At 42.6% G+C, this 27,386-nt stretch overlaps 1 protein-coding gene across 1 annotated transcript; it reads right to left on the minus strand.

Annotated features, from left to right (window-relative positions):
- On the minus strand, positions 1-26,906 carry GOLM1 (golgi membrane protein 1). The gene is made up of 9 exons (XM_084305045.1): positions 26,778-26,906; positions 23,887-24,066; positions 12,828-12,882; positions 10,913-11,015; positions 8,851-8,989; positions 4,826-4,952; positions 3,318-3,578; positions 965-1,075; positions 1-658 (listed from the first exon to the last, which is right to left on the minus strand). The coding sequence occupies exons 1-9, from the start codon at positions 26,874-26,876 to the stop codon at positions 591-593; spliced, it is 1,143 nt and encodes a 380-aa protein (XP_084161171.1). The 5' UTR covers positions 26,877-26,906; the 3' UTR covers positions 1-590.
- Positions 26,907-27,386: the final 480 nt, after the last annotated feature.

The following is a 27,386-nucleotide window of genomic DNA, read 5'->3' on the forward strand; positions in this document are numbered from 1 at the left end:
ACCAAGGAAACTATCATACTGCACAATATTTAGGAACTACAGTTGTGCTGAGTCTACCTACACTGCAATAAAATGGTGTCAGAGTTGGCATAAGGGCAGACTGCAGCATGCATGGGCCGTTTTTCATCTTTCACGTTTTGTCAAGGCAAGTTTGGTTACCCTCCCCTTTTAAGCCTAGGTTGGGGATTTCTCTACTGCATTAATCAAGGGAAAAAAATCTGTCCTTGCCCAAGGATTCTTTCCCATGTACCACCAATCCATGCACACTGTGATTGTAGCATGACTGTAGTCACTGTACAAGTGACCTGACTTCAAAGTTACTACAGTTATTGCTTGCTGGTCTCAATTTTATAATCAGTAGGAAGGAAAGAGTCATAGCAGAGGTCAAGATGCTTTAAAACAAGCCTTGAGAGATTTAACGATTTTTTTTATCACTGAAACAGTAATAACACTTTGCAACAAAATATTCCTTCATTTGGGCCCTTATCGAAGTCTTGAGAAGATAATCAAACATTCTTAAATCACTTTGCTCTCATCCTTGCTGCATTTAAAGGAAGAGGTGACGAAGTCGCATCATCAACTTCCCTTGTTCACAACCTCTCTCGTTTCTCAGTTTGGTCATATAAGTGGTTCTTCATATTTTCGTCAGAGTTTTGAACTAATTAGGAAAAAAGAAAAAGACACAGAAATCTCTTTAAGGCTCAGAAGTGATAGTTCTTCATCTAGAAAGTTCTGAAAGGACTGTTAGTACTGCACGGCAGAGTAAAGCTACAGATACTCCCACTCCCCAACACACATTAAGAAATAGTTTTGGTAATGCTACACAGAAAATAGGTCACATTCAAAATTAGGGAAAGCTCAGAGAAAAAAGAAAAAAAGTAGCTGTATCTGCTACAGGGTAACATTCAGAAAATCATGGTAACATTTTCAGCTTGAATTAAAACATTCTTTTTTTCCTACTTACCATTTGCAATGCCTGCAAGTGCTGCTTGCTTATCCGTTTCTGATTCAGCCTCATTCTCATCTACATTGTAGTCAACGTCCTTGTCCTTCAATGCGTCCTGTGCCTGATTGTCTGGAAAAACATTACATTAAATGAGTTCTATGCTGCACAAGATACAGTTACTGCAAATACCTAGCACAGAATTTATTTTGCTGTTGAGTTAACTGCTGTTTAAAGAGTACGTTTTAATACTGAATGGAAAACCTTTGCTGTAAATCTTGTACAACGAGCAAGATAATTATCTTTTGGGATTTGGAATAAAATTTGGCAATGCATTCAGATGGACAAAGAAAAAGCATTAAGCAATTTCAGAACACAGTACATGACAGCCAAAGAAACAGTAAAAGCTGAAGATGACACTGAAAATGTGATGGAGTTGCTTTTAAATGTATTAGCACCACTGCTACCACATACGTCAGATCCCCCCTTCTTGTTTTGGCTTGTCCACCAATCAGAAAGCTCTGAACACAGCATAAAAAGAGTACTTCACTATGTGCTAACTTGACACAAAAGCGGTTTTCTGTAAAAGACTGTCTTCGCTCTGTCCTGAATCATTCTGCTCCACACAACTTAGTGTAGTAAAATTTGCTCAAGATGAAGATTTCTTAATACAGATTGCTCAGAAGTAAATTATTTTGACTGCTAAAGTCCGACCTTTATTTTCCAGTTTGCCAGCCAGTAAAAAACATAATGGCATAGAGGTATAAGCATACCCCAGCTAAGATAAAGAGTCTCTAGTTCTCAAGGAGAAAGAAAAGCCAAACTATCTAAACAGCAGCTGATTTAGAAGGAGGCTTGAAAACTTTCAGCCTACGATTGTCCATGTTCAGACCAAAACATCTGCAGTAATAGGCCTAAAGGTCTCCAGGTTTTGAAAGAAGCTTTAGCTGACAGGATGCTGGGAGAACATAAAAGAAAGCCATTTCTGCTTGATGATCCTTTGGCTGCAAGGCACCTACACCATAAGGTATGGTATTTTTGCTAAGCTATCAAGCCTGAAGAATACTGTGCTGGTCTTGCTCTCACTGAAACTGTGACCTTTCGCAGGCTGCACCACAGAGTTTTTTCTTGCACTAATATTTGGATGATTTTTGCACCTGATTGCTACTTGAGTTAAAATGGAAACAGCTAACGTGTATAGTCACATCTCTTTGGAGAACTGCCTGCTCTGGCCAGCATCTTTTTGATGCAGTTGGAAAAATACGACTTCTGCAATGCAGATGAGATCATTTATCCCTGCCAAGTCCACTGTGGTAACATCACAACATAATGCATTGTATGAATGCATTCACTGGGTTGAAAAGCATAGACAGCATTTCCTGCAGTCCATCAGGCTGCTTGTTTACTGTCTGGGCCACCGATTCAGTACTGCATCACACGAGGAAGGGTGAAGGATTTCCACATTCAGAAGAGATCGTAGCAAGGTCCTTCGGATAGATACTCCAGGTGGAAAGATAGACACACAAGACAGGCTGGGATAAGCTCAGGAGAAGCAAGGAACTGAGCCTGCATGAATGCCGTAAGCTTCAACTGCATCAGAAAATACTATTTTGTTCTGTGAAAAAGTGCTGATAATCATAAAAGTGCTGATAGTACTGGGAACACCATGCTGCATGCACGAATTGAAGTCTACCTAAGACTGAGTTCCTCAAGACAGGGGGATGACTAGATCCTGGCCAGGTTTTGAAAGACATCAAATGTCTCAGCACCGTGGAGACAGACACTGTTTCACAGTCACATATGGTAGATGGCAAAAAATGTCACCTCTGCTGACAACTTCCAATCTTCAGTTTTGCAGACTCACGATAATAAATTTCAGATACCTTAAGTCTCAGGTGGACTTTTACTCGTGTTAGTGTATTTTCAAACACGGGTAACTAGCGTTTACACATCAACATTTTAAGATGACTTTGTGCAAAACATTAATAAGCAGCATCTCTACTCATCAATGCTCTGGATGGGCAACATGTCTCATCCTTTTCAAAAGCGTTATGTTTTCACACAGCCTCAATACCACGAAGTTTCTGGGACTAACATCCCCAGATGCTGTGTGCAGATGATGGAGAGATAGACAGAAAGGCTGTGACAGTGGTGCAGCAGAACCCAGCCTGGTAGCTCCTGCTGCACGAACAGAAGCCTCCATCTTCACTCTCTGGCTGTAGAAGAGTGCTGGGGGTTAACTAACCTTTTACCGCTCATGCTAACCTTTAAAACACCTTATACTAAGTCCAGCCAGCTGCCATCACTATTTCAGAAACCATGCTCCATTCTGCACTTTTATCCCTTTACTTGCAACACACAAAACGCTACCAACCAGCCTTTCCAGAGGGTGATGCACTCTGCTTATCGTCAAAATTTAGGAGCTGCTCCCTCTCCACCTCCTCAGTGTCATCCTGCTCTGCGGCTGGCATTAATGCATCCTGCCCAGCTACATGCTTCTCATCTTCAGCCGGGTGCAGGTCTTTCTCTGCAGCAGCCTTGACTGAATCCTGTGGGTGTTTCAGTTCACCAGAAAGTTTCTCCTCTTCTGCTTTAGGGTCCTGTTTTCCGATGGCAGCTAGGTCACTTATTCTTTCTGTAAACAATAAAAATGATTGAGTAAAAAAATAGCATCTTTCAGTGGCAGCAAAAGTTAAAAACCTTTAATAAACACTGCTTCGTTTTTTACATTTAATTCTTGTTTTTCTCTCAGTCATATCAGATCCAAAGAGAAAGACAGAAGACAACCCATGCTTTTCAGACTGGGGACAGCTAAAAGATGAGACTTGTAAAGTCTAGTGACATTGTCTACTGCAATCATATTCACATTGCTGCCTACTTAGAATGCTCACATGTGGGGTTAAAAAAAGTTTGGCAGGTGAAATAGAGCAGTTTAAATAAAAATTGCAATTTGCTACGCAACATCGGGTTTCTGTGTGTTGCGTTTCATTATTGGCAATAAAACAGACTAGGTGTGCAAAAGCATCTCAGGACGAAGTAGTTACATGGGCAGGTTTTCAGCTAAATGATGGCTGTTCTTACAGCCTTCACAGAGGAAACGGAGGTAGGCTGTTGCTTCCAGCAGACATTACCGCATCGCTTTTCCTGTGTATTTGTATTTTTAACTAAAAAACACCAGGACAAAATTTACCCACATAAATTATATGGAGACGTTGTCTTGAATTGCTCTAAAATTACTCCCAGGATTGTAATTTAAGATAGCATGAAAGAATAATTAAATAGGAAATTGGATTTCTCACACACAGTTCTCTGAGACTGATGCACAAGGGCACATCCATTCAAATTAATAGTTTTTGAGGGTTTAATGCAATAAGCAACCACTAGGTTATCTAATCTGATCTCCTGCATATCATTTCCATTACTTGCATTTTGCTCGTTGACAACACATGGAAAGCACAGGCATGCATTTGTTTAAAGCCTAACTTTCAGCCATTCCGTACAGAAGAGCAGCAGCGTAGATGTATCACTTACTAAAACTAGCAAATTTAAAACATGCTTAAAAGTCTTTGCATCCAAAAGCAAGGTATTTTCTCAACAGTACGTGAGCGATATGACAATGGTAGAATGATAACTCTTTTTATTTTCCTTTACATGCAACACATCAATTTCGATATAACTGAACTAGTAGGAATGATTGTAATAAAAATACTTGAACAGATACTAGTTATACCCTCCTACAGCTAAAGGAAAATTGATTATAATTCAGCCTACCAGTGTCACTTTTCCATCTTAATCATGTATGCAAAAACATTTTTTAAGTGTGCCATTAAATTACAAGCTTTCTCACTCAAGTTCCTAAGATACCAGTGATTTCTATCTCACCTTGAGCCTGCAGAGGGTCTGTCTTCTTTACCGTAAGTTCTTCTTTTGGTACATCATTGTCTTTTGGCTGTTCTGAGTCAGTCTGCGTGAACTCAGATTGCTTCAAGGCTGGCAGCTGACTATCTGCCTATAAAGTGAATACACACAGACAGATATTGGTCTTAACATCTGTTCCTGGACTTGGAAGCTACAATTAGATCAGAATCCATTCAATTTTCAGTAGAGATAAAAAAAATAAATCTAAACACTCAGAATTTTTTCTGCTGTTGATGGAGTTACAATCCTGATTATGCACTGATGTTTCTATATATAAACAGCACACAACACATCACAGGAACTTACGACACCATTAATTTAATTAAAACCGAGATTACTGTTCTTGGCTGGAAACACTACCTGTTACACAGTGAGGGCCACAGAACTGTAGTCCTGCACGTTTCTCCACTGCTGCCCTGCTACCTCACCAGGGGCAGCAGAGCAGTAAGAGCAGATGGCATTAGCTACTGCTAGGACAGGGACAGGCAAACCGAGTTCGTGCATAATCAGAGTTCAGTTAATCAAGGCTGTACAGAACTGGACTAAAACTATGTTGAATGCAGGCTTCAAAGAAGAAAAAGAAAACAAAACAAAACACACAAATCAACCAAGTAGACAACAGTATCTATTTAACTGGAGGAAGCTCACTTAAGGAAGAGTTTTGAATTAAGGATTATTTAATGCTGGTACTGGACCGGTCTCAGAGTCTGACCCATATGATCTGCTTTAAGATTAATGGCTTAGATTAATTGTACATGGCTTTAAGATTAATTGTACACTGTCTTGAAGATCTTCTAACTCAAGAGTCAAAATTTTCTGTGCTGCTTTTACTCATATTAGCATTTAACTGGCCAAGAGCTATGTCAACTCAAATTCAGTTCACACAAACAGGTGCGTAAAATGTGTCCAGAGGCCATCTTGCAACATTCCAGCATTAAAAAAAAAAAAAAAAGAAAAAAAAATGTCTGTAATGAAACTGTTTGTCTTGCATATTTATCTTTTTAAAGATCTGGAGAGAACAAGTGTACAGATATTCAGAGACAAACATTTTTACACCTGACTACGCAATTGAGTAAGAAACCCCATGATGTGGAAAGTCATACAGCAGACAAAGAGCTTCCTGTTAGGATTGTTGATAAACTGCAGCTACCTATTGTCCTAAGCATGCCAATAAAATATTAGGTTGCCAAGTCTTCATATGGTCATTTGGAAAACATCTGCAGAAAGAAGCCTTTAAATAATCAAGATAGTGGAGTTGCAGAGGATTTGCAGGACACGATTACTTGGCTATTCTGAAAATGTTTAAGCTCAGTCGAGGCCAAGCAGAACTAAAGACCATGTTGGGTCAACACCATAAAGTCCAACATCAACAATAAATAATCTAACACTAACTCTTATGAAAGCTTGAGAAGCTATTCATACCACAGAAGATTGGGTAAATTTACTGCAATAGAACCCTGTCTTCCTTCTAGTCATTAAAATCCAAAAATGCTGTATTTATACATGCTTCTTTTTTATACATAATTAAGCAGCTCCACCAGACACTGAACAAAAATCTGTTTTCCACTTTAGGCTGGGGCACAAATACTTCCATAAAAATATGGAGCCTGAACTTAACAGCTGCAATTCTGCTCTTAATTAGACACATAAGAGCCCTTAATTTACGTTACCTTAAATATCTAACTCTGTAATTTTTAATGATAGAGTTAAATAAAAGAAGTGTGTGTGCTGAAAAAATTTAAGTTGAAGAGGTTGGTTTTCTTGCTAAAAAAATAATAATTTAAACACATTAGAGAGAAATTAATACAGACATTACATATCTTTCAACCGAGAAGTATACATCAGTCCTTAAAAGACAGAGCTGTTAGAATATCTGTGTATTTATTAACTAACCAATAGTGCAAATTCCATCTTCTTTCTCTATTTTAACCCTGATCTTTCCAGGACATAAGCACGTACACCTTCCAACTCTGCATGAAAAATAGGAAACCACAGTAGCTCAGCCACTGTGCTCTGTAAAAACAGGAATTATTCCAGCTAAAAACTTGGGTTAAAAACTTTCATGGCAATAAATAACTCATCCTCTGTACAAGCAAAAGTTGCAATCCCTGGGCAAACAAATTACTGTGAAAGTTGCAGCTTGACATAGAAGGCACTATCACAGACATTAGGGAACATCAGAAAACAGAATCTCTTCTGGCTGCAGCTGTATCAGTGGTTATCTCAGCTGGCACCAACCCATCTGTAGATTGAAAGGAGGACTAGTAAAGTGCTGCCTGCTTTGAGCAATGACTGCCTTTCAGCTACAGGACTTGCTGAAGAAGGCTGTAGGTGTGTTGTAGAGGGGCTTTAGCCGAGCTTCCCAGGTGCCAGGCTGGAACTGGTACACAAACCACATCTGGTACAAGCAATGTTAATGAAAATCTGCTGCAAGGCATCACTGGAAATTGCGTTGATCACCTCTTCAGTATGCTCTTCCCCTTATCAACTTTCCAAATGGTTTGTGTTTTCCATCTTCCAATCAAATAGGATGCATTTGCTGTACAAGGTTTCCCTGGTGTGTCCAAATGATGGGTTTGTTATTTACTCACTTACCTGGCACTGTTGATAAAAATTACCGAGTTAGACAAACAGGAGCTTTCACTTTCTTCTAAAGGGGTAAATGGCTAGCATTTACTGTCTCTAACGCTTCATTCTTTTTGCAGCTCTTTCAAATAACACAGGTTCCCAGGATAAAAGGTCACAGCTTCAGCAGTTCTCCCTTTTCACATAAAGAGTTTGAGGAGAGCAGAACAGAGGCTGGAACGATTATCTGAACCCCGGGGGTCAATGGGAAGATGTTTCAGCCATTTTCTCCCAATCGTTTCTAGCAATTTGCAAAACTCAGGTTCAGCTCTCAATGCTTTACCCTTTCCACTTACTAAGTCACCAAATTGTTCCTCCAAGTGGCTTTTTTCCTAGGCAAGGAGTAAAAGGCAGATACTACATCTAAACTCTCTTGCCTTTGCAATGAGAGTTGGCCACTCATATATGGTAAAAAGGCCCAAATGCAGCCACACATACAAATGTAACATCTGCCACAGGTGCCTGTACTCCTGATGAAAGGAGACATCCAAATAAATTGTTGTACATCCCAATAAATTAGCTGCCTTTTCAACCAGGAGTTTCACTACCTGTTTCCAGGGCTGTTTGCAGCAAGCTTAACTGCTCAAGTCCTATCCCTGATCTAACCCCACATCACTGAAGAAGCATCAGTAATTCACATGCCAAGACAACATGACCATCTGAGATTTCTTTTTCTTAGCATTTTTCCCACCCTCTGCATCCCAGGAGGAAAGACTGGGTGGGCACACAGCCACCTCCTTTGGCAAGCCTGCACTGATACTGCTCAAAGTACATACAGCAACGTTTTTTGTGCCTTTTTGATTCAGAATAACCAAAAGCAAACGGCTGAAACATTTGCTCTCCCCCTCATTCCCACTGCAAAAGCCTGAAATTTGTGTTCATGTGGAAAATCGTGGCACTTTACACCTACTGACGAACCCCAGAGTCGCTAGTGGAGACCTATGGACTACAGTGTCATATTCGAGGCTTGCTGGTACTCTGAAGTGATTCACCGTACGTTTATTCTCATCATGTATCCTCATCCAACTTCAACACACAAAGCTTTGTAAAGTCCTTTGACAAAGTCAAAAGGACCAAAGCTCAGCAGCACAGATATTCTTGAAAATACCACCCTCGTTAGCAGCTCTCGAGTCCTGCCCCACTCAGAGAGACAGTGATTTGGGGAACAGCAAGGTCTCCTGCAGCCTCTGCCTTGTTCTGCATCCAGAATCTCTCAATTTCACATAAATCAGAAACATTCAACAGGCGTGAATCAGAGCAGTACAAAACTTAATGGGCTAATGTTAGCTGAAGATAGCAGAAAGGAGGAGAACCACTTAAGAATTACTTAGAAAAAGATTTATAAGAAACTACGTCCACCATACCTGGCCACTTTTTTTGGAATCTTCTGGGAAGTCTTTATTTTCTCTGACTTGTGATACATCACTGCCTTTTTTTGTGATCTCATTTATCCTTTCTTCACATTGTTCTTTTAATTCTTTCATCTGGTTGATACACTGTGACCTGGAGAAAACACAAACAAGTGAGTAGTCATGAACTTTCATCCACATCCATAAAATAACTCTTCTAAAATGTTGTTTGGTAACATTATTCATTCCATTCCTTTTTTTTTTTATTTTTATTTTTTTTAAATCTTCTTGGTTCTATTACTTGGGCTTATATTTGAGAAGTCCATAGGAAAAAAAGAGGATGCTAACCTATCCCCTAGAGACAAACCCAAGGTGCAGGTGGTCCAAGTTCCACTTTAAGAAATTAAATTGCTTTTGCTATACCAGCTTAACAAGCTGTATGGATTTTCTTGTCTTTGACTAATCAGTCCATTTCACTTAAGTCAAAAACAGTTTTGATCCCTGAAAATTTTCTGTTATGATAACAGAAACACGTATTTGGGTTTTAGATACAGGACGAAACAGCAAAGTACTAGGTCAAATCTGAAACAGATGCAAACTACTGCTAGCAAACCAAACACACCCTTTCTCAATACTCCACCAAGGCGCAGTGCTGTAAGACAACAAAATGCTACAGAAAGGAGTTCTTTGGTAGCTATGATGAGTTCCAACATGGGTATTTCTTAAAGAGGACAGCGTTTAGTATTTTATATATAAAGCTAACAGTTACACAGTGCTACCAGTGCCTCCTCTGTCATGACATTAAGGGTCTGCTGCTTGCAGTCGCGTAGCCGGCCACTCTCATGGTCATCAAAAATGAACATCTAAATATTATTCAGCAAAGCTAGCGAAGAAAGTGTAGCTTCTTGACTGAGGTAACAACTGCTCTTGTGGATTACCACCTGCCTCAGGACTGACAGAAGGCAGGCAAGTTAGCAGCTTAGTTCCTTTTCATCTAATGGTGGGCTGAATTACCATTCCTGTCTCTGCCCCTTCCCTGACCCGCAATAACCCAGCTAAGTAGTACAGTTTCATCACTGTAACTTGTTTATCCCTTCACCTTGAGCCTGTTGTGATCCTTGAGATGTTTCCTCCGGATCTGATCTTCTTCCGCTAAACAAGATGTACTTGAAAATATTTCACAAGAGAGGGGCAATAAGCGTGAGTTTTCAGACATCAGGCTTACCACATTTACTTTGTATCACTTTCCTGCACATGCTTATCAATCCAGTAGTTCAAGGATTTACCACTCACGTGGAACACGACTGTACAGCACATACACGTACAGACCCATTTATTCTTGATGACCACAGCCTTCCAAGGAGGACACTAGAAGAGAGATACTCTTCTCCAGCTAGCAAAAACCATCAACAAAGGTCCAGCAGTCCCAGCTATGTCATAGCTGTGGCATGCAATAAACTTCAAGGGGAAAAATATTTTGATTGACTTGTAAATTCAATGCAGATTAATAAAAGGCTAGCACAAACTTAAATCTCCAACTTCCTTTTACTTTTGTTAGAAAAAGAAACACTACATAACCAACTGACACTCAGTAAACATCCCAAATGTGGTAATACAAATCCTTAACTCTTAATTCAGGGAAGTGAAGAACAAACAAAAAAAGTAATTAAAAAAAGGTACTTCAAGTCTTCAAGCTTGGCCTGCAAAATTCAGGTTCTTTGATTAGCACATTGAGCTTTTAGTCAGAATTCCTAAAAAATCTGGCTAAAATGTAGCTGTTGGACTGTCTAGCCATTTTGTGTTCCCATTTTCCCCAGCTCTTACATCAGAATATTGCTACCTTTCTCTTCCTGCACTGGAAGGAACATGAAGTGTGTGAGTAATCCGTGCATACTGAGATGCTGGGCATTGCAAGGACTATGTTTTTCTCCGAGATCGACCATGAGCAATTTTAGATGTGTCAGGTGCTTAAAACTGCACATTTACTGACAGTGACACAGCTATCACAAGAATACTCAGGGTTGTAACTGAATCACTTACAACTCCAGAAGCCATTATTTAGAAAGAGCATACTTACAGGTCATAGGAGAACTTTCTCTGAAGGTTAGTCTGGTTCTTCTGAAACTGGTAAACATCTATCTGTAGTTTTCCATATTCTGTCTGTAACTCTTTCAAGTCGTCTGATCATAACAGGATTAAAGTATGTATTAAAATACACAAGTACATATATTCCTGGGTATATTACAACATAAATATCACACAACAGGTCTGTCAGTAAGTGCACTAGCTCGATCCTCCTCTTATGTTCATTACATTTTGCATACAGATGCATTGACAATTGCTAAACTGATTCATCAAGGACGCACTGGGCTGGGTATGATTAAACAGCCTTTCAGCTGAACATACATGTCACAAAGCTTTTGTTAACATTTTGACCTCCTTTACTTCATTAGGAATACTCTATAGCTTGTTTGCAAACCCTTGTTCTGCTAGATTTCAGCCCAGAAAGCATTCAGGTCTATGAAAGACTAATCGGACCATAGTATGAAATAGCTTTCATGTTAATTAGCTATCAGAAGACCAAGTTTCCAATTCTTCCCTGAGTAACATACATTTTACTATTAGATTCCTCTGGTTTTGAGGAATACAAGATTCATCTTTTTTTTTTTTTTAATGTTAGAAGAATCACCATCATGCTCTAGCATTATAAATACATTCTGATAGAAAGCTTCGTGAGAGGACATCAGGAGAACTGGCAATACATTTATTCGCCTGTTTATAGAACCTATGATGAGCTCTCCAGACATCTGAGGCATAATTTGCTAACAATGTTTTGGAGCACAAACATGAACTGAAAGGAATTAGACTACATTTTCATGTTTATTGTAAGAATTTCATAATTCTCTTGGTGCTAAAACCTATGACCCGAACACCTCAGAGAGCAATGCAAACATGCTATAAAAAGTGGAATGAAAGGTATATTAACAATATACACAGGAGCTAGTTTTATTTCTTATCATTTTTATATCATTAGCCGTTCGGGGTCAGGAGTCCTACATTAAGTACTACATCGACAAGTAAAGGGTGGAACGGATTGAGAGCAGCCCTGAGGTCAGGGACCTGGGGCTGTTGGCTGATGAGAAGCTCAACGTGAGCTAGCAAGGTGCACTTGCACACCAGAAACCCAACCACATCCTGGGCTGCACCAAAAGCAGCGTGGCCAGCAGGGTGAGGGAGGTGATTGTCCCCCTCTGCTCTGCTCTCGTGAGACCCCAACTGGAGCACTGCATTCAGCTCTGGGGCCTCCAGCACAAGAAGGACATGGACCTGTTAGAGCAGGCCCAGAGGAGGGCCACAAGGATGATCGGAGGGCTGGAGCACCTCTCCTATGAAGACAGGCTGAGGGAGTTGGGGTTGTTCAGCCTGGAGAAGAGAAGGCTCTGGGGAGACTTTATAGCTGCCTGCCAGTGCCTAAAGGGGGCCTACAGGAAAGCTGGGGAGGGACTCCTTGTCAAGGGGTGGAGTGAGAGGACAAGGAGTAATGGCTTTATACTTAAAGAAGGTTGATTTACATTAGATATTCAAAATAAATTCTTTACTGAGAGGGTGGTGAAGCACTGGCACAGGTTTCCCAGCAAAGCCGTGGATGCCCCATCCCTGGAAGCGTTTAAGGCCAGGTTGGACGGGGCTTTGAGCAGCCTGGTCTGGTGGGAGGTGAGCCTGCCCACTCTTGAAACTGGTTGGAATTAGATGATCTTTAAGATCCCTCCCAATCCATACCACCCTATGCTTCTGTGAAATCCCTCTGGTGTTGAGGCACATGCAGACTGACAGATCGCTGAACTGGAAGTGTGCGGATGCAGGATCAAAGTCACAGCAGCTCCTGCACCCTCCCCACAGCTTGAAGGAAGCAGCATTCCTAGAAGACTTAAAGTCTTAAGACAAGCCTTAAAGACCAATATGAGGGTGATACAGGGGGTATTATATCATACCTTTTAGACTCTGGATTAATCGTTCATTTGTTGTGATGTTGTTTATCAGCACTGCCTGGAAGGCACAAAACAGAAAACGATGTTTTAATTGCAAAGGGCCTGTGTTACCATTAAGGTTATAAACAACAACCACCAAAGCACTTAAAGCAGGATTTTTAATTTGCGAGTGCTGAATTACAGCCTAACACAGAAGCTTTATTAGCTGTTCTAGAGATTTATTATTACAAACAACAAGCACTTATTTTAACCCAGATTTCCCAGTATACATACAGAAAAAACCAGCTATCACTGCACAGATATCACAAACAGAAGTAGGAGGAATTTACAGAGCCCACTGCTAAAATTGTTTGCTGCTTCACGCTGGTTTAATGTTATTCCATGACAGAGAATACCTTGTAGTGTAACTTGCTATTAACTCCTGCTGCAGAAACTCCTTTAACAGAAAGCATAAGTGAACTCTGCCAAAGCATCTTGAAGCCTGTGCCTTGTATCACATTTCTAATTATCCACTCCTGCTCTGATAAGAAAGCACTGCATAATGTTCCTCCGTTCCCTCGCTTTGCGCTCACTCTCTCACTCTGAAGAAGCAGTCAACATATCAACACGATGCGCCCCTTTCTCCCCTCACTCGCCCTCTCCCAACACAAATACAAATGCCCCAAAACACCTCAATATTCACTGAACTAGCATGAAAACAATTCCTCTGAGCCAAATATCAACATAACTCATATTTAACATTCAGAAAGCCTGGTCCAGGAGTCTTAAAGATGAGATCCACTGATCCTTCACCAATGATCCAGTCTCAGGAGCACACCTCTTACGTTTCATTGCAATTTTCTACTTCTTCAGTTTTCCCAGGAAAACCCTATATTCTGCAGGAGTCTGTGGTCAGGGTACATCAAGCCTCATGTTTCCCAAAGCTGCTGCTCAGTTACTGATGCATGCCCACACCCACAGCACTTCAAGGGAAAAGAAGTGCCTACATTCAGCCTGCCTGCCCGTGCCATGCCAGTCAATGCTGCCAGTCAGTGCCCATTTTCTTGAAGACTGCAGCAACAAGTACTAACTGATGGAGGACAGGGTCCAATCAATCCAAATGAGGTAACATAGCAGAGGCGTGGATTTGTCTTTTGTCCACCCTTTAAGAAGTCCCAGTTCAAAGCAGTAGCCATTCATGTCCTGATGAAGAGGCAGACATTTTCAAGGACATTTTAGGACAGCAATAACTGTGATTAGCTGATGTGCAGAAAAACGAAAAAGTCTCCTTGAAACATTAAGAAATAAACGCATATCTTACTCGTTTGGACTGCATAAATCCAAACCAAGTAATACTTCCTTTTGGCAATGCCACGCCTTCCTTCCTGAATTTGAGGGTAAGAGTACAGGAAGAAATCATGGAAATCTATTCACCTGTTTAACTTGAGCAGAAATGCTGTTTAATAATTTACAGGGCAGCGTTTCAACTGCCAGTTTTCTGTCTGACTGTATCAATAGCTTCGGGCTTTCCATTCTTCCTCCTGCCACGCAAACATTAGCTAATCTTTGCTTCATAGCTGTGAATTAGGCAGATACCATTTCATTTTTCAAACTGCAGGGGAACAGTCAGCAAACACCAGCCTGAACTCAGAGCCAGGAAAAAAAAATACATTTTAAATCTCATTGAGCCCACAGAACAATACCTACAATCCCTAGCCGTGATTATTCAGCTCCAGGATACTTGGTATTTTGCCATATCAAAGTCCGATCTCTGACTGTGGCAGTAGCCCTGTTAGACAGAACCAGCCTGTTGTACTTGCATGCACGCCTTGCACAGAGGACCTCGCGACTACCAGACAGGGAAGGTCAGTCTCCAGTTTGGGGGTTCCCAGGGTGGACAGCAGGCCCTCAGAAACCAGACGGAAAGCCACGCTGCCAGCAGCAAATCATGGAAAAATCTTGCCACAGCCGGACAGCAAATGTCTTAGTGACAACTGAGAGAGAGATTATTCACCAGTGAACATGTCTACATAAGCCATATTCTACTAAAGAAGCACAAACATTAAAGGTATTGTTACTTAAAAAAAAATAATAGAAACAGACAGAAATGCATGCATGGAAGCACTGAAATAAACTATTCAAAGCGTACGTTTTGAGCACATGGCTCTGAACTACACACGAGCATTTCATCAGATTATTGCCTTACACAGCAGTTGCAATAAACATACTCCTGGGAGGCCTACTACACGAGCCCCTTCAGCACTGGCTGTTTATCATATAGCTTTTTATCAGAAACACGCTAGCCCCAGCACCCTGAACCGAAGCATGTTTTCCAACAACAACCAAACTTAGCATATCCAGGCACGTAATGAGATTCCTGATGGAAAAAGGAACAAAACAGTGAAGTAGCTGAGAAGAGTAAATATTTGTTTCAGAACTAAAACCAGTGAAAAGGGAGCTTTGCACTCACAAGGACAAAAAGGTCAGACACAGCATCAGTGATTTTAAGCTGCACATACTCATATTTTCACTTTCGGGGTGCCTACAGTTCAGCCAGTCCCAGCCCATCCATTTTTTCTTCACAATATTGAAACACAATTTAAAATGAGATGCTCTCTAGGTATGTGCTGTACCAGTTATGCGTAAGCAGACTGATTTCTCTCGCTAATTCAGAAACACCACACAGCAGCAAGTAAAGCGGGGGGCAAAGCAGTGCCTGCTTTTCATGAAAACTTCCAGAACTAGAAGATGTGACCCAGTTTCTTTCAAAAACAGAGGCAAAACTCTTCCTATTCACATCAGGTTTTTCTTCCCTAACTCTTCCCTAACCCTGCCCACCGTCACTCTGTTTCAGCAGAGTCACTCTCAGCACACCAACAGGTGCTTTGCCTCAGAATGCTGCACCAGGAACTGAGATTTTCCCAGAGGGGAGGATGAGAGCAGCTGTGGCCAGTGTTAAACGAGCCATAGTGACAGATTTTTCACAACGCTTGTTGCTCTTCCTCAGTGAAACAGGATATGGGATGGGGAAGCATCACAGAAATCCAAAGGAAAAGAAAATTGCAAAAGTACTTTCTAAGAGTTAAAACTAAAAACAGGTTACACATGCTGTTCTGTTGCTATACTCCTCAAAAAGACTGCTGTGGGTGCGTACATCCCAGAAACTACAAGTCCTGAGAAGCAACCATACTGCATATTGTTCTGCATTAGAAAATTGTTTATGGACTACAAACAGCCCTTTCACACTCCCGATTCCTTATTTGTTGTTACTGAGAGTCCATGTAAGCTCTCCTGATCTCTTCAGTCTATTTTTGTATAGATTTCCAGAATGGATTGGCTAAATCTACATTAATCCTCAGAAGTTCAAACAGATTTTTTTTAAAAGCAGACTGGTTATAGAAACGTTTTAGACGTACTCAGATGTAGGAGAAAAATTCTGGCAGCAATTACCCAGGATTACATTGCCTCATGGGATGGTGAGCCCATGGGGTATTCCAGGCTCCAACAACCTCCCACCTTCCCTGCCTTTGCTCTTGAAGTAGCACGGGGGCAATGTAACCAGAAAAGCAGGCAGAGGTAACTCTCAGAGGCTGTCACAGTGCCTCCAACAATGATTTTAACTTGCAGAGTATCTTACTGGTGCACAAGTTTGGAACAAAACTAACTCAGTGGCTTAATTATCCTTGTCATATTATCAGTGTATCACTACATCCTTATCCATATAATCAGCAGAGTAATACGATGCAGTGACCAGAGACGAACTGCAATTAATCTGGGTCTCAAATCTTATCTAAGAGTTGCTTTTGTGAGGAGTCCAGATTGTGAAGGCTTGCCTCTGTACAGATTTTTTTCTATATCCAGATGCCCTATGAATTCTCCCTGAAAAAGAGTAGTTTTTTTTTTTTGAGATAGGCCGTTCACTTGTACACATCTGCACTTTCACTCTTCTTATTTAAGAACAACAACGAAAATTAAAACAAAATCCTGTTTATCATTCAAACATCCATCTAGTTATGTTTAGACAGTTTGTATTACTTGGAAATAGAGCTGAGTGACTCAGGGTTTGGACTTGCATTCATCCCTCCTGGAAAAGGTAAATACCTGCTGTTAATCCCCAGGGAGGTGAATAAAGCTCAGTTCAAGGACTGAGGTTTGTATAACCAGAAAGGGTGAATTTACTACTTGTTCCTCAGGAATCCATGGAGCCAAAAACGAGGGTATGCGCTTGTGTGTGTATGCAAATATTTATGTATGCACAGGTGCATATACAACACACATTTATATATACCTATATATAGATAAACACACAAAAAAGCTCAGAAATAGTCTTTTCACATATTCTACATCCTGTTGTTAAATAACCACTGATGTGAAGAGCTTCTTCAGATTAAGGTCCTTAGCAAGGAGAAGGAAGCTTTTCTTCTCTTCAACCACCATTGCCACACTGAGGGTGCTTCTAATTTACGGTGGATAAATTCATGCCAACTTGGTTGATGACATCTTCTGACAAGTTTTCCAGTAAAACACTTCTCCCTCCTCTTATGTTGCAGAGTTGGAAAACAAGCAATATCTGCGTGGGATGTTTGCTCATGTGTCACAACAAGAGCAAATTCTAAGCTTGCCATGAAGTGGTGCGCGGACACACACATGCTCGTTCTAGCACTTCACCTCCTGAGACTTGCTGTTTTCCAGAAGAAGAGAGAAAATAATTCCATTGCACCACCTTTATCTAATGTTTTCTACAGTGACAGCTCCTGGGTTCTCAACCGCAAACTTTACAGATTATTCCAAGCAGGTTGATAGAAATATGGGTGAGAATTAGAGGCCAAGCCAACAAAGGAAACCTCACGTTAGGTGTTCACTGCCTCCTGATCAAGAGAAAAACACTGATGAATTGCTCTTTCCTCAACTGCAGGCAGCATTATGCTCACAGGTCGGGGTCCTGCTGGGGAACATCAACCAGCCTGACACCTGCTGGAAAAGCAGGACAGCAATCAGAGACTCCCAGCGGACAGTTCCTTAGTCCAGGTTACAGAGGAAGCAGAGGAATAGCTTTACTAGACCTGTTGCTCACTAACACAGATAATATAATTGGGAGAGGGAGTAGGAGAGAGGTCAGGATAGCTGGCAGCCTGGGTTGCAGTGCTCATGCCCTGACAGACTTCATGATCTCAAAGAATGTGGTCTGGGCAAAGAGCAAAGTTAAGACCTTTAACTTCAGGAAAAAAAAACTTCACCTGTTTAAGGAAATGGTGAATGCAATCCCGTGGGAAACCGCCCTTAGAGTCACTGAAGCAGAAAAGCGTTGGCAGCTCTTCAAGGATATTTTTCTTCAAACACAAGAGTTCTTGATCCCCAAGTGCAAGTAACTAGTCAAAGAAGGCATGAGACTAGCATGGCTGCATAAACACCTCCTGGCTGAACTGAAGAGCAAGAAGGAAATGCATAGGCACTGGAAGCAGGGACACACATCTTGGAAACAATATAGGAATGTTGCCCGAGCATGTAGAGATATGATTAGGAAAGCCAAGGCACAGATGGAACTGAACCAGGTGAGCAATGTGAAAAATAACATGAAGGGCTTCTGCAGGTACATTGGTCAGAACAGGAGGAACAAGGAAAATGTACCCTTCCTGACACGTCAAAAGATCTAGTGATGACTGACATGGAAAAAGCTGAAGTACTCAACAGGTCTTTGCCTCTGTTTCCACTGGTGATCAATCTTGTCAAATCTCCCAGGTCCCCAAATGTCAAGACAGGGCTTGGGTGAATGAAGTTCCTCCCCTTCCTCCCCTTATAGGAGAAGACTGGGTTAGAGACCATCTGAGGGATCTGAATGTGCCCAAGTCCATGCAACTTGACAAGGTGCTTTCCAAGGTACAGAGGAACTGGAGGACCTACTTGCCAAGCCACTCCCTATCATCTCTGAGAAGTCGTGGCAGTCAGGTAAAGTTCCCAGTGACTGGGAAAAAAAAAAAAAAAGAAAGAAATGTCAGCCCTATTTTTAAGAGGAGTAAAAAGAAAGACTCTGCAAACTACCAACCAGTTAGCTGCACTTCAATTCCCAGCAAGATCATGGAGCAGATCCTGCTAGCAGCCATGTGGAAACATGTCGAGGCCCAACTAGTTGACTAAAAGGTGCCAACACAGTTGCACCAAGAGCAAATCGTGCCTAACTAACCTGGTGTGCTTCTACAACAGAAGAATTACATCAGTGGAGAAGGGAAGGGTAACTAATGTCAGCTACCCAGACTTCTGCAAAGCCTTTGACACAGTGTCCCGTAACATTCTTATCTTTGAACTGGAAAGGTACAGATTTGGCAGATGATCTAGAGTGTGGATAAGGAATTTGTTGGACAGCTGCATCCAAAGTGCAGTAAATGCCTCAGAGTCCACATGGAAACCAGTAACAAGTGGTGTTACTAAAGGTGCTGATATTAACATCCTCATCCATCCCTATGGTGGCAGGGAGGAGTTCAGAGAGGACACGGAAAGCTCACCTGTTAAACACGTGGCTCCGGGACTGGTGCCAACGCAGAAATCTTGGGTTTTTTGATCATGGGGCACTTTACTCAGCACCTGGCCTGATGGCCGCAGACGGGTCCCTATCTTTTAGGGGAAAAAGGATCCTGGGCCAGGAACTGGCAGGGCTCATTGAGAGGGCTTTAAACTAGGTAGGAAGGGGGATGGGGCTGAGGCTAGGATTGTTGGGGCTGTGCCAGGGGGAACAATGGCTAGGCTGGAGGATAAGGCTATGGCCCAGCTGAAGTGCATCTACACCAATGCACGCAGCATGGGTAACAAACAGGAGGAGCTGGAAGCCATCGTGCGGCAGGCAGGCTACGACTTGGTTGCCATCACGGAGACGTGGTGGGACCAGTCTCATGACTGGAGTGCTGCAATGCCTGGCTATAAGCTCTATAGAAGGGACAGGCAGCATAGAAGGGGTGGTGGTGTGGCTCTCTATATTAGAGAGTCTTTCGAGGTTGTAGAACTCGAGGTTGGGAATGACAAGGTCGAGTCCCTTTGGGTTAGGATCGGCAGGGACAACAAGGCTAGTGTCCTGGTCGGGGTCTGCTATAGACCGCCGAACCAGGATGAGGAGACGGATGAGGAATTCTACAGGCAGCTGACAGAGGTTGCTAAATCATCAGCTCTTGTACTCGTGGGGGACTTCAACTTCCCTGACATATCCTGGAAGCACAACACAGCCCTGAGAAAGCAGTCTAGGAGGTTTCTGGAGAGCGTGGAAGATAGCTTCCTGACGCAGCTGGTTAGTGAACCTACCAGGGGTGGTGCCCCGCTAGACCTTCTCTTCACAAACAGAGAAGGACTGGTGGAGGACGTGATCGTCGGGAGCTGTCTTGGGCAGAGTGACCACGCAATGGTGGAGTTCACTATTCTTGGTGAGGCCAGGAAGGGGACCAGTAAAACCGCTGTATTGGACTTTCGAAGGGCTGACTTTGAGCTGCTCAGGACACTGGTTGGTGGAGTCCCTTGGGAGGTGGTTCTGAAGGGCAGAGGGGTCCAGGAAGGCTGGGCGCTCTTCAAGAGGGAAGTCTTAATGGCGCAGGAACGGTCTGTCCCCACGTGCCCAAAGACGAGCTGGCGGGGAAGAAGACCGGCCTGGCTCAACAGAGAATTGTGGCTTGATCTTAGGAGGAAAAAGAGGGTTTATAAGCTTTGGAAAAGTGGGCAGGCCACTAAGGAGGACTTTAAAGAAGTAGCGAGGCTGTGCAGGGACAAAATTAGGAAGGCCAAAGCTCATCTGGAGCTCAATCTGGCTACTGCCGTTAAAGATAACAAAAAACGTTTCTATAAATACATCAACACAAAAAGGAGGACTAAGGAGAATCTCCATCCTTTACTGGATGCGGGGGGAAACTTAGTTACAAGAGATGAGGAAAAGGCGGAGGTGCTCAATGCCTTCTTTGCCTCAGTCTTTAGCGGCAATACCGGATGTTCTCTGGATACTCAGTACCCTGAGCTGGTGGAAGGCGATGGGGAGCAGGATGTGGCCCTCATTATCCATGAAGAACTGGTTGGTGACCTGCTACGGCACTTGGATGTGCACAAGTCGATGGGGCCGGATGGGATCCACCCAAGGGTACTGAGGGAACTGGCAGAGGAGCTGGCCAAGCCGCTTTCCATCATTTATCAACAGTCCTGGCTATCAGGGGAGGTTCCAATCGACTGGCGGCTAGCAAACGTGACGCCCATCTACAAGAAGGGCCGGAGGGCAGACCCGGGAAACTACAGGCCTGTCAGTTTGACCTCAGTGCCAGGAAAGCTCATGGAGCAGATCCTCCTGAGAGTCATCATGCAGCAATTGCAGGGGAAGCAGGCGATCAGGCCCAGTCAGCATGGCTTTATGAAAGGCAGGTCATGCCTGACGAACCTGATCTCCTTCTATGACAGAGTGACGCGCTGGGTGGATGAGGGAAAGGCTGTGGATGTGGTCTACCTTGACTTCAGCAAGGCTTTTGACACCGTCTCCCACAGCATTCTCCTCAAGAAACTGTCTGCTCTTGGCTTGGACTGGCGCACGCTTCGCTGGGTTAGAAACTGGCTGGATAGCCGGGCCCAAAGAGTCGTGGTGAATGGAGCCAAGTCCAGTTGGAGGCCAGTCACTAGTGGCGTCCCCCAGGGCTCGGTGCTGGGGCCGGTCCTCTTTAATATCTTCATCGATGATCTGGACGAGGGCATCGAGTGCACCCTCAGTAAGTTTGCAGATGACACCAAGTTAGGTGCGTGTGTCGATCTGCTTGAGGGTAGGAAAGCTCTGCAGGAGGATCTGGATAGGCTGCACCGATGGGCTGAGGTCAACTGCATGAAGTTCAACAAGGCCAAGTGCCGGGTCCTGCACCTGGGGCGCAATAACCCCAAGCAGAGCTACAGACTGGGAGAGGAATGGTTGGAGAGCTGCCAGGCAGAGAAGGATCTGGGAGTGATGGTGGATAGTCAGCTGAATATGAGCCAGCAGTGTGCTCAGGTGGCCAAGAAGGCCAACGGCATCCTGGCTTGTATCAGGAACAGCGTGACCAGCAGGGCGAGGGAGGTGATCATCCCCCTGTACTCAGCTCTGGTGAGGCCGCACCTCGAGTACTGTGTTCAGTTTTGGGCCCCTCGCTACAAGAAGGACATCGAGGTGCTTGAGCGGGTGCAGAGAAGGGCGACGAAGCTGGTGAGGGGCCTGGAGAACAAGTCCTACGAGGAGCGGCTGAGGGAGCTGGGCTTGTTCAGCCTGGAGAAGAGGAGGCTCAGGGGTGACCTTATCGCTCTCTATAGGTACCTCAAGGGAGGCTGTAGCGAGGTGGGGGTTGGTCTATTCTCCCACGTGCCTGGTGACAGGACGAGGGGGAATGGGCTTAAGTTGAGCCAGGGGAGTTTTAGGTTAGATGTTAGGAAGAATTTCTTCACTGAAAGGGTTGTTAGACATTGGAACAGGCTGCCCAGGGAAGTGGTGGAGTCACCATCCCTGGAAGTCTTCAAAAGACGTTTAGATGTAGAGCTTAGGGATATGGTTTAGTGGAGGGCTGTTAGCGTTAGGTTGGAGGTTGGACTCGATGACCTTGAGGTCTCTTCCAACCTAGAAATTCTGTGAAATTAAATATTCTGTGAAATTAATAATATGCATGATGATGATGGGCCGGAGTGCATCCTCAGCAAGTATGTGGATGACACCGAGCTGTGTGGTGTAATTGGTACAGCAGAGGGAAAGGATACCACCCAGAGGGATCTGGATGGGCTGGAAAAATGTGCTCAGGTGGTCCTCTGACTACTCTCAGCTAAATACTCCTGGCAACAGTGAGAAAGTTATATTAATGGTTTACTGACACATCTAAGGCGGTGTCTGTAACACAAAGAAAATACAAAATAAAATGGTTAGTGGTAACCATACTTGCTGTTATTTAAGTATGTATGTTTACCTTCTTCACAAAGGACTTTCAAGCCTCTTGCAACACTGCACTGTCAAGAGCATCAACACTAAAGGCTGTTCTAACCCTTCTGGTGTCTCCCACTTCTATTATATTTGGCAGGCTGAGGACACCACAAAATGTGCAATGCATTTAGAAATAAACATCAACCATTATGCCTGCTAAGGAAGGAAACACAAATGTATCTCTTGGTGCAGTTTCTTGTTTTCCTCGAGTTTTAAAACATTAGTGTACAGGTAAGAAAATTGGAGGGCAACCCAGGGTAGCTCTATTGATGGCTTACGGAGACAGTAGAGGTACTACTCTGAAGTGCTATCAGTTGCAGCTTTAATACTTCATATTCAAAAGCTGATGAAATGCAGCAGTAAAAAAAAAAAAAAATCTAGATTTTGTCTTATTCTGTATGTTTCTTTCTTTTTCTTCCCCACAAGAAATTTCCGTTAAGTTTTCTCCATTGCAGTCTGCTGATGAAGTCTTTACCAATCTGAGGGCTATAATCACAATCACAGAACGTTTGGGTTGGAAGGGACCTTCAAGCTCACCCAATTCCAACCCCCCTCCATGGGCAGGGACACCTCCCACCAGCCCAGGCTGCCCAAAGCCCCATCCAGCCTGGCCTTGAGCACCTCCAGGGATGGGGCATCCACAGCTTCTCTGGGCAGCCTGTGCCAGGGCCTCACCACCCTCTGAGTAACAGATTTCCTCCTAACTCCTTTTTAGGCTAGACATCAGGAAGAGGTTCTTCACTGAGAGGGTGGTCGCATGCTGGAACAGGCTCCCCAGGGAAGCAGTCTCTGCACCAGTGTGGTGCCTGTCAAAGTTCAAGAAGCGTTTGGACTGTGCTCTTAGTCATAGGTCTGAATTTTTGGATAGACCTGTGTGCTGCTAGGAGTTGGACTCAATGATCCTTACAGGTCCCTTCCAACTTGGGATATTCTATGATTCTATGATTAGTTTAAAATCATTAATAATGTGGATTCAACGTCCATTTTCTAAACATTATGATAATTTACATTAAACATTTTGACACACAAATGTTGACCATACCCCCATTAGCTTGCACATTTGAGCAACCTTACACTATTACAGAGAGCATGATGGCAAATCACAGTCTCACTGTAAAGTGTGGCTAGAACGGGGCCTACCTTCTCTTCCTGATGTGCTCTGTTGGCATTTTCCATCTGGAAGCTATGCAAGGACTGGATTTTATCAATCTGCTCTCTCTGCTTCTCCAGCTCTCCCTGGAATTCATTCTTTTTGAGCTCCACGGCGCCTCTCTCTGCTGCTGCTCTGCGGACTTTGCTTTCCAACCCAATGATCCGACTCTGAGGAGGAGCACATTAGCAAAAGACAAAGAGAAATGTTTCCCCTCTGAGACTGTTTCAAAAGGATCATGCTTTCAAACTTCACATAGGCAGAACTGGAATAGGTAATGAGTAAACCCACTTTCCTTTTTACTGGACTTCTCTTCTATTCTTTCACAGAATACCTAACTTCAGAGAATACAACAGACAAACAATACTAATGTCATCAAAACATTTCCTCAGTTGGTGATACCTGTCAGCCACCTGTAAGCACACATACACACACACACAACAGCCTTACATAAATTATTGGTAACTCATATTCTGTAGCAGCCAACAAAATTTCAGTCAAAGATCATCAAATAAATACAAAGCTGTCTAAGTGCTTATGGTTAAAAAAAAAAAAAATAAAAGCACAAACAAAAGCCACACCAAAACAAAAACAAAAGAAACACATTAAAAAATATGTTTACAATCCTTCTGAAGTACAAGGGTACAAGGTCAAAACATTTCTCAAAATGCCCATTCTGACATCACTGCAGTTTCTAGTGTTGAACCTAAACTTACTCAGTGGGAAAAAATCATCTCCCAAATCACCAACAATTTTCACTTAAGACCATGGACAAAATGGATGGAGGACAGCACCATCCAACGTACACTTAAATAACTGGTATACAGATGTTACACGAAGATACAATGCTCATTTATAAACAGAAAATTATTGTTCTTGACTGCTCAAAAAGCAGTTACAAGATGAAAATTCAAGACCATCAAATACTGCACACACAAATGAGGTAAAGGAATTAAGCCAGGTGCTGTCAAGGTCTATTTCTTTTAAAGGATTCATTTAGGTTCACAGGACATTCTTTCTAAACTTTGTGCATTAAATGGCTTATGGGCAGTAAGGAAGAATATGAAGACCCCCCCACACACACACACAAAATTAGACAGGATTTACCCAGTCATAAAGACCTGGGGATTCTTGGTAGATAAAAAGAAATGAATATAGTAAGAACTGTGCATCTGCCAAGACTGACAGGAGATGGATTAAATCTTACATCACAGAATGCTGCATATTACTGCCTGCCTACTCCACTTCACTGCCACTGCAAGAGAATGGAGAGGAGGAGGGAAAAAAAAAAGAAAAAAAAGATAAAAAAAACTTGTAGTTTGGCTGGAAGAAAGAAGAAAAAGCACTTTTTCCGTGTTAGTCATAATAGCAGCAAAGTCTTGCCAACAAATGAATGGGTTATATGACTGTTTTATGAGTGTTTTAAAAGCTCCATTCATAGCTTTGGATGTGCTTTTATTTTTGTCGGAGTGCATGACTGTGCAGAAGTGAAAGTATTTTCAGTCGTGTTCTTTGGGGAAAGCGTACAAGATGATACAGTAAATCAGTAACAGTAAACGGGATTTTATGTCTGTACTTTACTGAGACCAAGATAAGCTGGTATGCTGGCTCATTTTCCTACCAGCTGCCCCATGATCATGCAGCAAAGCCTCAGTATTACTGTTGCAGCTACAGACAGCTGGTAGACACCATCCTCAGGCCCCTCGCTACAGGAAAGAGGAGAGATGACCAAGTTTCCAGAAGAAATGACATCATACCCTGTCACCACAGGAAAACTAAGACGTTCCCTCAACTGCATGGCCCAAGACGTGCCCTGCTTGAAGCGTGTCAGCTGCGGGGTGGAACAGCAATGCAGTTCCAACAGCCATCAACTCAGTGTTAAAATTCAGTTCAATTAAAAAGAAAATAATTTCACAGAATTTCACAGAATTTCTAGGTTGGAAGAGACCTCAAGATCATTGAGTCCAACCTCTGACCTAACACTAACAAGTCCTCCACTAAACCATATTGCTAAGTTCAACATCTAAATGTCTTTTATAATAACTTAACAGAAAAACTTGGGAAGAGCTCTCATAAGCCATGTTTAATCACCAGACTTTAAATTTTCAGGTTTTTGCTATTGCTGATTGTTAAAGAAAAAGAAAGAAAAAAGAAAGGAGAAAGGGAAGGGAGTGAGGAGTTGAATTCTCAACTTCAGAATGTGGAGTCCAGTAAGGATAACAAACCCAAGCTCAACAAACACAGAAAACACAGTCTCCACTACAACACAGCAGAGTAATTATTTCCATGTGAGCTGTGTGCCTTCTTTAGGAACGATTTCTAACAAATACAAATTCAGATTTCTCAATGCCATTTCTGAACAAGCTAGATTTCTGTCCTTGGTGGGAAAGTGTGTGTGCATCCTTATTCGTCTAACATCTATCAAAAGAGGTCAATCTTACTTTATACTAAAAAACAGGAGTCACCTGAACAGCCATATAGGAAAATAATTTATGGAGATGAGCAAATTACAGAGGCCCACTCAGAGCCAAGTTGCAATGTGCTCTGAGGAAAAAAAAAAAAAAAAAAAAAAAAGAAAAACAACAGGATGCCACATCTACAAACTGAAACAGAACAAACCAGCTGAATGCCACGTGTGCAGAAGTTACAGGCACCATATGTAGGTCTTCAGGTTTTGGGTCCCCCTTACCAACAGACAGGCATTCCTCCCATTTCCCCGTCTCCCTCCACTGATGAGCATCAGCTGTAACATTTGTGTAAATCCCTAAAGCAAGTCAAAGTTCCTAGTTCACCATATGCAGAGGAAGCATTCTTCTTGCTGTGTACTACCTTTACTAACCACACACATGCAAGACCACGTGCAGACCAACAGGAACATTACCTGCAGATCCACATTGCGAGAGCTTGCAACCCAGTAATTGAAACCCAAAACGATGATGCAAGCCAGGAGCGCGGCCACGAGAAGAGGTGGAGACTTCATCCCTTAGCAGCTGTTTCCTAGCCCTACAACTTCAAAAAAATAAAAAAAATAAAAAAATAAGAATTAACAAAAACACATGACCACAACAGTGTAGAAATCTGCAAATTAAAATACATGTCTTATATTGCATCCTCCACAATCGAGATTTTACTGTAGTAATGCAGCAGCTCTCAGCTGAATGGACAACACCATGCAAGGAAGGCGTTCTGCCTAGGTGCAGAACTGGAGGTGCTCAAGGAAAGGCTGGAAGTGGTGCTCAGGGACATGGTTTAGTGGGTGACATTGGGAGTAGGGTGATGGTTCGACCAGATGGTCTTGGCAGTCTTTTCTTTTCCCAACCTTACTGATTCTATATAAAAATATATGATTCTATAATGATTCCATATAAAAATATATATAAATAAAGTTAAGCAAACACTCTGTTGATTTCAATGGGAAATCGTACCAAGTGATGTTTCTCTTGATACTCAGCTCTCTTCTGCTCCTAACAACAACAACAACAAAAAAACA

This window comes from Netta rufina (assembly GCF_964035555.1).
Source record: "Netta rufina genome assembly, chromosome: Z".
NCBI classification, from domain to species: Eukaryota; Metazoa; Chordata; class Aves; order Anseriformes; family Anatidae; genus Netta; species Netta rufina.